The sequence below is a fragment of the Dermacentor variabilis genome, chromosome 10 (assembly GCF_050947875.1).
Source record: "Dermacentor variabilis isolate Ectoservices chromosome 10, ASM5094787v1, whole genome shotgun sequence".
Lineage (NCBI taxonomy): Eukaryota > Metazoa > Arthropoda > Arachnida > Ixodida > Ixodidae > Dermacentor > Dermacentor variabilis.
In genome coordinates this window covers 52,075,393-52,090,184 of record NC_134577.1, presented here as the reverse complement: position 1 = coordinate 52,090,184, position 14,792 = coordinate 52,075,393, and the positions used below count along the sequence as shown (strand labels likewise).

The 14,792-nt window shown below is 42.4% G+C and overlaps 1 protein-coding gene across 1 annotated transcript in view; it reads right to left on the bottom strand.

Moving 5' to 3' along the window:
* The window catches only part of LOC142560544 (leucine-rich repeat-containing protein 40-like), a 39,358-nt gene that overhangs the window by 23,858 nt on the left and 708 nt on the right, over positions 1–14,792 (bottom strand). Inside the window, exons 2-8 of the mRNA XM_075672725.1 lie at positions 13,723–13,913; positions 11,994–12,067; positions 10,779–10,908; positions 8,201–8,324; positions 6,299–6,441; positions 3,011–3,274; positions 184–350 (exon numbers count right to left, since the gene is read on the bottom strand). Coding sequence (XP_075528840.1) covers positions 184–350; positions 3,011–3,274; positions 6,299–6,441; positions 8,201–8,324; positions 10,779–10,908; positions 11,994–12,067; positions 13,723–13,913 — 1,093 coding nt within the window. The remainder of the gene's footprint in view (positions 1–183; positions 351–3,010; positions 3,275–6,298; positions 6,442–8,200; positions 8,325–10,778; positions 10,909–11,993; positions 12,068–13,722; positions 13,914–14,792) is intronic.

Genomic DNA, 14,792 nt, shown 5'->3' with positions numbered 1-14,792 from the left:
AAGACAGAGAAAGAAAGAAAAAAAAGGAAGTAACACCCCATGTCATCTGCGTATGTCTCATACACACGACAACAATGCGTGTAGTAGAGCAGCTGGGCAATTCATTTGGCAATAAACAGTGCAGCCCGCTGCACCAAAAGATTACAGCCAACACATGGATGAAAAAGAGACCCCTGTGCCCACCTTAGTTCCAGTGCATGGGTCGTCTTGAGGGCAAACTTCTCAATGGACTCGATCAGATCAGAGCCATCGTTGAGGCCCGCTCCTCCAGAGAGCCGCTTGTGGGCGGCACCCTCTGGCGATTCGCCCAGCCGATCTTGCAGCCACTTCAGCAGGTGCACTGTACCTCTCTGTACTTGTAAAAAGCAAAGGTAACAGTTGTAGACTCATGGGATACGTCAGCGTTTCTCAGACACAACACAAAGCACGCATCTGGCCACAATGTCCTGTATTAGAGGCCAACAGCAATGAAACTTTGAACCACTTATGAAGCCTAGTTTCACACAATGCAGACATAGAGCAGCCTTGATGCAAAGTATTGCATTTGAAATACAAGTGGATGCACCACAAAAAGCTAACAAAAACTGATGCTTTTGATAAACTAAAAAAAAAGAAGCGATGCCCATTTTCGCCCACCGAAATGACACATAACCAAATATGTTGAGAACCAGCGCAGTGCCTTGACGTAACCTCTGAAATAAGGTGGCACCTGAGCATGTTGGAGATCTCGGAGGCCATGGTCTGGAATATGTGTCATAGTGGCTAACCACCAGGTCCACGTGTCATCCTTCTTAGGTGCTATTTAAAAGGCTGTTAATAAGAAAATTAGATAAATGCAAGCCCAGCAGCTTCGTGAACATTGTTTTATTGGTATGCACTACTCACTTATAACCAATTTAGTCAGCCGAAGTAAAATTTCGATTCCATCAGTCTTCCACACCAAATAATTTTAAAGACCCCAACATTATCATTACCAAATGACTTGGGTCTGCTGAAAGACAAAATCTATAACAAACACCTCTAACTTTCCGTCCAACGGAAATTATGCCTACCTTACAACTGCAAATTTCCTAATGTTGAGACTCCATACAATTTTACCTCTGAATACATTTTGCAAGTCAAAGTAACTGATCTATTAATCAACAGACCCCCACTTGTCTCCTCTAAGCACTGTGTAACTCTTATAGGTCCACATCCTGGCTGAAGTATCTTGAAAAATTAGTCCTGGACCAGGAATAAAACTGCACATTAACACTTTTCTGGGACAGTCACTCTACCCTCTGAATAGGGGGTTAGTCGATTGCAGTGCGAAGCCGAATTAATTTTATTAAGGGCCTTAAGTGCCTCATGGGTCGAAAAATCCATTGTCCAGCATTATCGAAAAATTGACGATCTGGCGTTATGGCACCAAAATTCAATTGCACCAAAAGTGATGACGGCACTCACGACCATTGGTGCAAGTCGAACCCACGAGCTATGGTGTTAATTAACGTGGAGTTAATTCAGGCACTCGAATCCACAATCTTTGGTGGGAGTAAAACCCACAACCATTGCTGAAGTGCCTCATGGGTCAAAAAATCTGTTGTTGAGCATTATCGAAAAATTTACCATCCGGCATTATGGCACCAAATTCAATGGCACCAAAATTGATCATAGCACTCGTGACCATTGGTGCAAGTCGTATCCACGAGCTATGGTGTTAAGGTGAAGTTAATTGAGGCACTCAAACCCACAATCTTTGGTGGGAGTAAAACCCACAAGTATTGCTGGGAGTCTAACCCACGACTTTTGGTGTTAATAAAGGCAAAGTTAATTAAGACAGTTAATTATGATATTGTTAAGGTACTCGAATAGTCTACCTTTGGTGTTAATGAAAGCAAAGTTAAGGCGCTGGAACCCATGACCTCTGGTAGGATTTGAACCCTCGACTTTAGGTGGGACCAAAATTCAATGGCACTAAAATTGATGATGCCAACATTGATGGTCAAACCCACGACCACTGGTGGGAGTCAAACCCACGACCTTTTGTGTTAATTAAGGCAAATTTATTTAGGCACTCAAACCCACGGTCTTTGGTGGGAGTCGAACCCACTTTGAGTCGAACCCATTGAATTTTTGTGGGACCAAAATTCAATGGCACCAAAATTGATGATGCCAGCACTGATGGTTAAACCCATGACCATTGGTGAGATGTGAACCCACAACCTTTAGTGTTAATTAAGGCACAGTTAATTACGATAGAATTAATTAAGGCACTCAGACCCACGATCCTTGGCGGGAGGAAGTAAGTAACAGGAAGTAACAATGCATTAGAATGAGAATGTCAAGTAACTTAACGAATGACTGATGAGCACGCAGGCTTCCGCGTTCATCCTCTTTAGTGTATACTAAAGTGACTGTCAACTTTTCGTATTTAGAAATACTGTGAATTTCATTTGAGATCAAAGCATGAAAGGGGTCATGCCAAGTACATCTAAAGAATAAATGACAAGGATATGTTAACAATGACACATAGAATACTGGTTTCAACAATGATATGTGAATTCTAGGAATGACAGTAGAAACTAAAGGTTATACAGCATGCACTAATACATAAACAACTGTAAACAGGACAATCATGGTATATATAAAGAATATAAAGCTAATTAAAAAGTAAGAACTGACAACTGAAACCAAATGAACACAGAATATGGGAAATCAGTTCTGCAGAAGTCCACGAGGTGGACGAAGGTTCATGAAATGGACGAAGGTTTCAGGAAAGGAATAGTCACTCGACTGTAGTCACCCATCTGACTGCAGCATGGAGCTGGAAAGGAAACCCCTGTACAGGTTCCTCAGAATGTTTTCTTTCTGAACCCTTTTATTCTGAGGAACCGTATTCGTTTACTATGTAGCTTTGTGCTACTGTCTGGCAGATGACAATCTTCCCTTTCATGTTCTTTGTATCTTACATACTTTTTTTTTGCTATCTTGCACTAACCCGTTTTGACGCCAGTGCAAGCAAGCCCACCTTGACGATGTCCCTGCGGATGGCCCTGAGGGGATTCCCCTCCACACCGAGACCCTTGAGGTGAACAAGGGTTCCCAGTTCGTAGGGTAGTGAGGCGAGGTTGTTGTTGGACAGGTCAAGCCGCTCCAGGCCCTGGATCATGGTGATGTCCGGCGACAGGGTCGAGAGCTTGTTGGACTTCAGGTCCAGCGTCTTGAGACCCAGCAACGTCTCTATCACCTCAATGGGAAGTTCCTCGATGGCATTGTTACCAACATGAAGCTCCTGCAATACAATGCATTCCACCTTCTGAAGCAGTTAGTGCAAACACTCTGAACAACTTAAGCCTCATTGGAGTTGTTATGACAACACTGGTGCAGTCTGCAGCTGCAATAGTACAGCTCGAGGCTGCTCGAGTCGTGCACCCTCAAAATTGTGGGTCTGTTCAAAACAAAGCATTTGAAATTCGACTCTCCACGTCATCCTTGTTCTGCACTGGCCACATTTTTCAGGCTATGCACAAACTTGCTTGATAAGATAACATGCAGAGGGTACAGAAACCCTCCAGAAAGACTGACATGAGCAATCTGTGCAATGGTCTTATAATAAGCCACAGTCCTGGAATTCAATTTATAAATGTCAATTAGCCTGTTTGATGCTTTTTTAATGCACTTTAGAACACCTAAATTAAACTTTAGCCCTTGTGCAGCAGTTACTCTAACGAAACCATGCTATCAGGGGTACAGTCTGATCTCGATTTATAACAAGCACAGATATGAAAAATTTTGGGATATAACAAAATTAATCTAAAATTGTTCTCACCAGTACAAGCAGATAACAAATATAAGCTTATTATATTTATCGGATATAACGAAGGTATTTTGTGTTGCATGTGACTTCATTATAACAATGTCTGACTGTACTAGTTAAACCTCAATATAACGAAATCAGTAAAATTGGTAATTTGCTTCATTATATAGAAATTTTGCTCCACAGAAATTTCATCTTTCATACAAATAAGTACAGTCGTCGATGTATGTTTTTTTACACGGAAGGGGCAGCAAAATTTCTCGAATTATCAGGCAACCAAGAAATGCAAACTTGAATAAGAAAAAAAAAAATACAATTTTGTTGAATTTCAGAGTTGGAATGACAGATACAGTTTCATGAAATGTCGACGATATCTTCACATTGGTGACATGAAGCAAAGCCAGCCACAGTTACTCTGCCCCCATGGCTGATAATGTCACCTGCCGTGGGCAGACACCAGGCAGCGGGAGTAAATGCTTGATTCATCTGCCCCTCGATTCAAGACGTCTCTGAAACTCAAGATTATGCAGCCTCTAGTAATAAATGCATAGGAAAACGGCACACATGATGCCACACTATTTCAGCACACCCGTTCTTTGTACATGCTGCTGATAACCTCTAAAACAAGGAGCAAGCTGCACATGTGCTCAGCTGCACTGGAAAAGGAGATGTGCGCCAACATGCAACCCACTTCCTCCCCTCCTCTCGTACATGCTTGATCACATTACCGCGAGCTTGCTCTTTTTCCACCCCTTTCCCTTGCTCGCATGGGACAATGCAAGATGGTGCTCATAATGCCACCTTCTCGGCTCACCCTCGTATGTTTTCACTCGCACCCCATGCATACAGCGCACAAGACGCGATAGACTGGACTGAGTCGCTTCGGCAGTCACTCTTGGTTGAACAGCAATGTACAATTTCAGAGGTGCATTCGCAAGCAGCCGTTTGCAATTTAGCCATCTGACCATCTGCATTCACAGTTCTTATTTGTTGTCTCGGTATTATTTCGCAGCGGCAGTGAAATTTCGTTACATTGAAATCGTGTATAAACACATTTAGTTAAATTTAGGTTCTAAATAAATGGTGTCCTATGAACAAGTCACAAAAAGTTAAATACGTTATATTGAGAATTTTCTTATACAGAGGTTTGACTGCAGTTACAAAGTCGCCTTTTACAGAACTTTGGAAATTGCAAAATACTATTCTATCCAGTAAAGTATGTGCAATTTAACGCAATGATTCAATCGTTGAATTTTAACACAATTTGCTAATTTACTTTTCTTTTTCTCTTGTCATTAACCTTGGAAACAGAAAAAGTACAGGAAGGTTAATGCTAAACTAATAATTTGATCTTGTCAAAGATCACACCCAAATTTCATCTTGAAGAAGAACGCTATGAAGCTTAGACTAGCTTTCCTCGGCCATATCATGAAAGCTACTAAATTCAATAGAAAAGAAACCCCTGCCCGCTATAGTTGAAGCCAAAACTAAAGCCCCTCCATACACGTTTCCGCCGGCCAGGTTAAGTACCGCCAACTTGCCCTCCTCCTCCGCGCCCCTCTCCCACTCACCCCCTTAGCTTCCGGCGCCAAGCGGAACTTACGTAGCTGCAGCTTCCTGTTCCGATTGGAAGTGACGTTTTGTTTTTTAGCGTTGTTTACTTTCGCGTCGGTGGAGAGGCTTTAATTGCACCAGCTGCGGTTGAAACTGTGAATGCAATTCCATTCAAGAACCACCGCCTATTGTAACCAGCGATCTGCTCGTGTTCGCTGCTTCGCGTCAACCTGCGACCGGTTGTGGCACGAGCGACAACGTACAGTGGAATGTAGTGCCTGGGCGCTTACAGACCACTGCCGTTTTTCGTGCATTTGGAAAACAGTGACCGCCAACTACTACTACAGCGGAATACAACAGCTTGTCCCCTTTGCATTCTTCTTATGGCGACTGCCACAGCTCAACTAAGCACGCGCGGGCGTCTCACCATCGTTTAACAGCAGTCAAAGCGGAAATTCCCGCAGCGCAACTCCAGGAAGCGGAAACGCCAGAACCGGAAATTTTTAAACCGGAAATGCCGGAACCGGAAATACCGGAACCGGATTTGGTGTGAGGAGAAAAGCGGCGCACAACAAAGGTTGGCGCTACTTAAGAAAGCGGTGGTGGCGCGTGGATGCAGGGGCTTTAGCCAAAACAAAACATGCTAACATGGCAGCACCTAGGTGGCGCTAGTAACTGGTTACAGTAATCCAAGACGAAAAACGATGGATGGAATTCTTCGTGCTGTGAGCAAATTTCTCAGTGCAGTCAAAGAACTCATGCCTCATAGGTATCATCAGGGGTGATTTATCCACGAAGCCAAGCTTGAATTTGTGTTACCTGATGACTACGATGTGTTCATTCTAGGTGACAATTACATGGCTGCCTGGAAACACAGTAACAAACCCTCGCTGCCAGCAACTATACTGAAAAAAACGGCCGTACCAAACACTTGTTTGAACTTACCTTGAGCCGCGCGCAGCCTGAAAAAGGTGGCAGTACTGTGAGATCATTTTGTTGTGCAAACAGCTGCTCCAAATGGCACAGTGAACCGATGGGCTCTGGTAAGCTCTTTAGTCGGTTGGATGACACATCCAGGATTTGCAAAGCTGTTGCCAGATAAAAAAAAAAAGACTATGGTTATACAGGGAAAACATTTACTTAATGTGTAGCATTAGACAATTGAGTCCCGAAATCTTGATCATTGCATGCAATATTTGACAGCGCAACAGCAACTGATATTTTTTTTTATTCACTTGGGCTGCCATGCGCCATAATGTCAGAATGACATTACACAGTATAAGCATGGAGGCCTATTTCATGCAGATACTGCAAAAGCTACTTATGAAATGTATTGCCCACGAGCCATTGCTCATAGTCATCAGGTTGGTCACTTCTCAACTTCACACCTTTAGTGCACAGAACCTAACTGAAAGCCCCATTACTGAACTTGAATGCCAGCCTTTTTGAAATAAAACAAAAGAAGCATTTTTGTAGGATTTGCAGCCAATCATCACACAATTCTAAATTTCTTGCTCATTTAGTGCAGCCAAATGAATTTTTCTGGGCATGAAGGGAATTTCCATGTTTAATAGTTTGAACTAGCAAGTTTAGTTATAAGCATGCCAACTGATAAATGCAAACGGCAATAACGAAAAATGTGTCCAGAAACACCTTTTATGCTCACTAGCTGTGAGCTTCATCATTATAAAAAAAAAAACATATTGAAGAGCATAAATGAGGGCAACTTGGTCTAGATTCATGGTTGAGAGCAGTGCGTGCCAGTTCAGCATTGTTTGCTTTTTTTTTTTTTTTTTTTTTGCTCCTTGCACTATCCCTAACTATGTGTGGAAGGTATCTTAACCCTTTCTGGACAAAATTTTATTACTGAAGTGCAAAATTTATCTTTTGCGCATGTGAACGACACCAAATTGACAGCTAGCACGAAAACAGATAGACAAGCGGAGATGTACAACAGGAAAAAAATCTCAGTGGAGTTGGCAACATGTCACAGGGTTTTCCCATGAACTGTCAACTCCTCAAGGTGTTGCAACAGTGCATGGTTTTTCAGACTTTTTAATTCACAATCAAATAATGTCAATCGTAAGTTACCTGTCACCTGTCACCTGTCACCTACATGGTTTTTCAGACTTTTTAATTCACAATCAAATAATGTCAATCGTAAGTTACCTGTCACCTGTCACCTGTCACCTATATACCGTAGGCAGCAGGATCTAAAGATACAGCCCAGAGACCTGACACCAATATGATGTGACGCATAGTCATTTGTGAAATATAATGGAGGGTCATGTTTATTAGCGGCACTATGTTGACAAATTATGTAATTAAAGATGCTGACACTTAGCTTTGTGAGATTTGTTTTTCTGATAATTTTTTGCCATGTCAAATGTTTCTTCTAAAGCATAACGATTCCTACAAGAACCACTGAACTAAAAGAAGTAATGAGAAAAAAAATTTTTCTGGCAACACAATATTCACAGCAGCAGCCATCATGAAGGCTCCTGTGATACCAAGTACGATTGCTACCTAACAAGGGTTTGGTAAGAATGCTAACACTATGTATTTATTTGAGGCTTTGAAAGCGGATTTCATTTTTCTCTCATTAATCCATCACTTCATTATAAACCACTTGGTTATAATTCCCACATCAATTAATAAGCACAGATATAGTGCATTGTGAGATATAACTAAGTAAACTCTCTTTTTTTCTGATAACTAAGTCAGATATTAAGAAAGTACTATTTTCGTGTCATATATGACTTATTATAATAAAGTTAAACTGTACTGAGGTTCAATTGTGTATCTGCTATGCTTCCAACAACTTCTGAACTGTAACGCATGTATTACCATTCATGCTGCCAACTTCAGGAGGAAGCTCAGCAAGACAGTTGTATGACAGATTTACGTTGGTTGCCCGAGACAGAAACCCTATCATGGCCGGTAATGAGGTCAGCTTGTTATGGCTCAGGTCCTGTAGAGAATAAATTAGCAAGAAAAAAATTATTACAACACACTGCACTGACTTGCAGTTAAATGTAGTTACCAGCATGCAATTCAAATGCCATGGCTTATGGCAACTAATGTTCTGGCACAGTGAGGAAAAAAATTCGGAAAGTCCTATTGTTAAAGGCAATAAAAACTGAAAAAGCTATCAATAAACCCTGATATTATTGAACAAACTATCCCTAATTTATCATCCTAATTAACTTGAAAGCAACAAAGAAAGAAGCCTTACAACATGTTACCTCACAGTGAAAGAGGGTGGCACTTTTATAATGACAGTAAGTCTAGAGTTTGCCACAGTAAAAACGCAGTGCAATTCAGAATAACACTTCTGTGTATTTGCACAGCAAAATGGACTCCCCCTTTCTCTCCCCCCTCCCCCGCCAACACAGCTCCCTTCATAAATATTCCAATGTCCTTTTTTTTCTTATGGTGTCCAGAATGCAAAACAAGATGAAAGAGTTGGTATTTAATCAGAGTGATAGTGGAGTTAGATACAAGAGATCATGGTCTGTTACTTCTGGACAGCAAGATTACATCACAGCCCTGCGAGTGTCAGTTGATGCTTGCTACGAAATGTGCTGCATTAATTAGCATATAATTCATGCACAAGCGCAGTTGAGAAATGATTAATTCTTGTTACAATTGACAAGATTTCGTTCAGTCATTGTCATAAGAGAGGTAACTCAAGCATTCATCACCTCGTGCGGGAATAAACAGAACTAAGAAGACTGTGACAGGCACTTGAGCAAGATGGTGACATCCTCAAGGACTGGACCCATCCCCAAGCCAGAATTGTTAGGTCAGCTTGCCTGTCTTCATTATTAAATCTGTTTCATGCTGCACCAACTAGAATAGTGCATAGCAAACCTAAACACCAACTTGCACAAGAACAAGCTCTTATGAAACACTAAAGCAGTTAAAGTACTCCTGAAGAGGCAACGAAACGATAACCAGTGTTACGTTTCGCCTACGACGCGCGGTTTAGCCGGCGCGGCTGCAACAAAGCGGCAGACATTTTGGCCTGTTCGGCGCCGCCGCTACGCCTCCCCGCCAAGCGCGTCCAGGCATGTTCCGATGCCACGTGTCTTCATGTGCGTGTGTGAGTGTATGTGCATATTGGTGCCCACGCTTGTCGAAGCGCGGCAGCCGGGGAGAGGAGCTCCCAACAACTGTGAAGCAAGGGGGTCCGAGCGGCGCCGACACGACGGCTGCTCCTCCTTCTCTTCCCATTGTGCCCACGCTTGTCGAAGCGCGGCAGCCGGGGAGAGGAGCTCCCAACAACTGTGAAGCAAGGGGGTCCGAGCGGCGCCGACACGACGGCTGCTCCTCCTTCTCTTCCCATTGTGCCCACGCTTGTCGAAGCGCGGCAGCCGGGGAGAGGAGCTCCCAACAACTGTGAAGAAAAGGGGGCTCCGATTTCTTCTGTTGAGTAAAGTGCACTCCCGTCTCTCTACTTCGGTCAACCTGACCGCCAACTCTTTGCGATGTTAGAATAAACAAGTTGTTTTGTTGTTACCAGTCGACTCATGCTTTGCCGGGACCTTCGGATGCTTCCAGTTGTACCCCAGGCCGCCAGGCCAACGCTACCCTTGGGGCTTGCGACCCAGGTGCAACAACGGGCGTCAGCGCCGAGTTCCCAACAACTCGTGCCAACGGCGCGATTCTAACACCAGGTACATCCTGCTGAGACCCCATGTGCATTATGTCACACAGTGTCTTGAAATCTTTTAAACGTAAACCCGAAAGTGATTACATAAAATATTCAACCTTGAGCTGAAGTGAGATGCATGTGGAACTGTATCGAAGTGGTTTACAATTGTGTTCTTGCCGTCAGCTTTCAAGAAAACTAACACCCATTTGACGTAAACCAGTGCCATCACAGGCAGTAAAAAGCACATGTGAAGCGCTTTTCAAATATTACAAAGTAATACAAAACACAGGATGCAGCATCAACGTGACAACCTGCGACACATGGTGCTGCAGCTACGCCTATATCTCAGTGTCTAGGCCAAGAAAATTGGTTTTTACCACAAGAGGCATGACAAGATAGTTGCCTTGTGTCCACTTACATGGATATTTCTTAGCACCTAACCATAGCAAATAAACAAAAATGGCTTTTTAATGCACCAGTTCTTAACCTACCAGTTCTCAACATGCCAGTCTTATTGCACCAGTTTTTAACCTGCCAATCTTAATGTACCAGTTCCTAAAAAACCAGTCTTGACATACTAGTTCCCAATTAGAGCCAACTTGAAAAGTGATTATGTCCCTGAGTATCTGAAGGATATTGGAGGCAGTGCTCTTTCAGGCATTATTGCAGCCCATAGCACCATGTACAGTGCTACATCTACAAAAGCAGGCACTATACAGGATTGTGCACACAAATGAAGAGAATGCTTGGTTGACAAAAACAGCGTACCATCAGCTCCAGAAGAGAGAGGTTACCCACATCGTCACTAAGCTCTGCGATATCATTATGATGGGCGATCAGCTGCCTTAGTTCCTTCAGCTGATAGAATGAATCTGGCAGCTGCTGAAGCTTGTTGCGACTGAAAGGAAAGGTGAATAGAAAAATATCAATGCCATGTTCAAGTGTTATAAAAAACAAACAGTGTAAAAGAAATAGTGAACGAAAGATAGAATCAGGCACTCATTATTTCACCCACTGTCCTTTCTGCGCTGTGTTTTCTACAATGCTAGCCAACTAACTGGCCCATTGCTTTCTTGATGCAGTGCTCATGAGGTTTTCATGGTTTTTAATAACAGTGATAATAAGGTAACACAGTGAGAGAAAAACCCAACAAAAGATTATTTGTGCCTAAGTCAAGAACAGACAAAAATGACTTCTCAAGCTTGCAAAATGAAGTTAAAGGGGCCCTGAGACAGACACTCTCGTTAACTCTGTTCCTGTGTTAGAATCACTGCAAACGTCTCACTGAAGATTAAAGAGCGACAGTGGAGAAACCCTGGATGAGTTTAAATGGCAGATTAACCTTTCAAAACTCTACCAGAACTTTCCTTCAATTGAAAATGGTTGATTAGCGGAAAAATAAAAGCTACACTTCCCTCATCAAATTCCATGCAAAAAAACTTCGAAATTAGCAGCGTCTTCCGCTGTGTAGGGAAAATCCAGATTGTCCAAAATGTGGAAATTGATGCATTACAGTAATTCTGATAAATGCCCAGCCTGGTAGATTGTTCTTGCTTTTGTGCATTCCTTCCCGTCACATTTAGACAGTGCCTAAACCATTCCAAGCTTGCAAACTTGGTATATAACAGCAACATCATAATGGTATACAATGAATATACAGCCACAAGAATGCCTGTAAGCAGTTGCACATTGTCACAAGCACAATGGTCAGAATAAGAACAGATTAAAAACAGCGTAGCATGGTTACCCATGACAGCCTGAATATAGTGGGCAACACATGCGCTTGTACTAGGCTTCACGTCGCAACACCCAGGACACTTGCAAATGTGACATGAGAAAAAAAAATCTCAGGTAAAAAGTAACCACAGTCTCAATAAAAAAGTTACAAAAGTGTTCAGGGCTCCTTTAACAAAGGGATTGCATATGCAAGCATTTTACACTAACTATTCCATGCCACACAGAATGTAAAAGCAGAGGGCTTGCCTAATGTTCAGCTTTGCGAGTTGCTGGAGGCTCCCAATGGTGTCTGGCAGTGAAGTAAGAGCATTGTCATTCAGCTGCAGTGGAGAGACATAAAAAGAAAATGGAAAAGTGGGAGGGAAGCCAAGTGAGAGAGAACAGGATGCCAGTTAGAGAAACAGAGCCTCAACAGAGCTTCACATCTATGCATGTAACCCCAAATCAAAATGCAGGCAGCGTGCCAGGAAAGCATTCATATGGAGGCTCTTTCAAGCACCCGTTTGGAGTCAACCAAGCAGAACAAGACAAAAAGGACGTAGAGGCAGCAGAGAGATAAATGCTGCGGATTCACTTCCGCCGCGTCCTGCACTCGACGAGAATTATTGCCGCGCCGGGCGGGAGGCGTGAACACTAAACTAGTTTCGGGCAGGGTATGTGTGTGCGTGTGTGTCAGTGAGACAATGAGATGCTCTGAGCCAAGAAAAACAGGGTGCGGAATTGTTGGTTGTGTCACTCTTCCTTCCCTGCAACCAGGAATGAGCCTCTTGAAACAAGAGACTTTTCCCACTCAATAGAGCACATTTACGACGTGCCATTTCTTTTTCCGCTCATTGGCAACAGCTGTGGTTTGGGGAAACAGATAAAAAAAAAGGTGAAGGATAAGAAGAAGGCAGTCAAAAAATTAATGTAAGATAGCTCGTTAAGCCAGTCAACAACAAACGATAGTGCTTGCTGCAGCAAAATGTTAGTCAGATGCAAATTTAAGATTAAGGAAAGATTAATGAGGATAGGAAAATACACATCAGCATGTCTAGAACCATAAGCACTCCAGCACACATGGTTTATCAAGGTACACAAGAAATAATGTTTGGACATGTAAGCTCCCATGACATACTTAGGTACCTACCCGATTCATCAAGCAATGTATAGTATAGTACTATCAACCACATTCAGTATAAGAAGGCCTATAACATATTTGCTTAATGGTAATTTGTTGTATTCATTTGGCATTTGTAATCCTGATACATTTTTATTTTTTACATTGTCATAAATTTTCCATTGAAATTTCAATCATATTTCCTTAGTTTCAATGAAAAGTGGATTGTTCCATTCTGGTGTTATGCAGCTCCCCTCTATGTAATGTGTCGATAGCCTTTAGGTTACCTTGAATAAATAAATAAAAATTTTCCTAAGCACGCTGCACAGTCTACAAGGGCTTCATTCAAATACAAGTGCAAATTTATCAATAAAATGATTTCACTGCAGTCTCACTTAGCAAGAAAACCTCTGACAAACACAAGAAAGCTGACAGTATCACTATCACCTCGGTAGAGTAGTAATGAAACTTCTTACAGAACTTGTTGCCAGTTAAGCTCATACTACTACTACACGATAACTTTTTGTCAACACCTGACTCATTAAATGGGTTTGTGGACTGTGACTCACAAAAGAAAAAAAAACAAGCTTTACCTCCTTCCAGACGACTAGCCAACCTTTCAATGCAATAACTATGCTAAGTGCAAGGCTCAGAAGCCAGAAGTGAATGCACAATTGCTACCATGAACTCATGTACTAAGAGTTCCTATGTATTTATAAGATATTAGGGTAGCATACTAGCAACCAAAAATGGTGCAAACAGAAGTATGATTCACGGTGCACAATTGTAGTGCAAAACATGAACATCAAAGAAGGCACAATTGAGTACAACACGGCTGTGTGCTTGGCACAGCAAAATATGATTCTAATTCGCTACCTCAAGAATGGTGAGGGCTTGAAGCTTCCCAATGTCAGCCGAGAGGCTAGACAAATTATTAGCTGATAAATACAGCTTCGTCAAATCAGCCTGGTGCCACCACCGGTCACCATCACACTGATCAAGGCAAAGCGAAAGTCCTTGCCTCTCTTCTTCCGTCAAGTTGTTGATGTTCCAAACCTGGTCTGGAACTGTAGGAAAAAGTAACAGGAACTTAGTGATAACCATGGCAGAGTTCAATCACTAATTAACTTCTGATATTCATTACAAGTAGTTAGAAACTGGGCCCCCCAAAATAAAAATAAAATTCATATTTTTATAGTTTTCACAAGGAGTCCAATTTTTTAACTCCCTTCAGCTCAGGTCACCACGGAAGCTTCACGACGTAAACCGGCCGGCTTTCATGATGTGTACTATTTGCAGCTGTGGCAAGGAAATCTAGATTCCAACAGCAGGTCCTGATCGAGTTATACATGCTGTTGCACATTCTCGGGAGAAACAATGAGCACAATATATGTTTCATCATTTCATACACGCAAGACAAGCCTTCCATTGTTTCTCAGTGCACGGTATACGTAACCGCGACACGCACTAGGAGATTGTAAGAAATCGCCCTCGAACATAAATCCTCACGTAGTAAACCGACAAACCCGCCGTTATATAGTTAGCGCAATAAGGGGAAAAAAAAAAAAAAGAAACGTGGACTCCACATTAAGCCAAGCGACCCTGCACGAAGCAAATTGGGATATAAAAACGTCGTTCATGAGAGACAGAGGCATCACTCAATGCAAGTGGTACCGTGACAGCTGTCCACGTACTATTATGCGCTCGACTTTTCTTATTTGATGTGCAGCGCATACATATCCACAATTAGGCTTCAAGGACGTACTGCTAAAAGAGCTCACGAGACACAAAAGGCGAGGTGCGCGGGGTGACGGCGAACTACGGGATATAAATTTAGCACGCACTGTACCGCGGTTTTCGGTGATATATAAGCGAAAACACGCTGAATTCAAAACTGCAAGCCGGCGAAAACGTTGGCAAGACTTGTTCGTGACAATTGTAGAAGT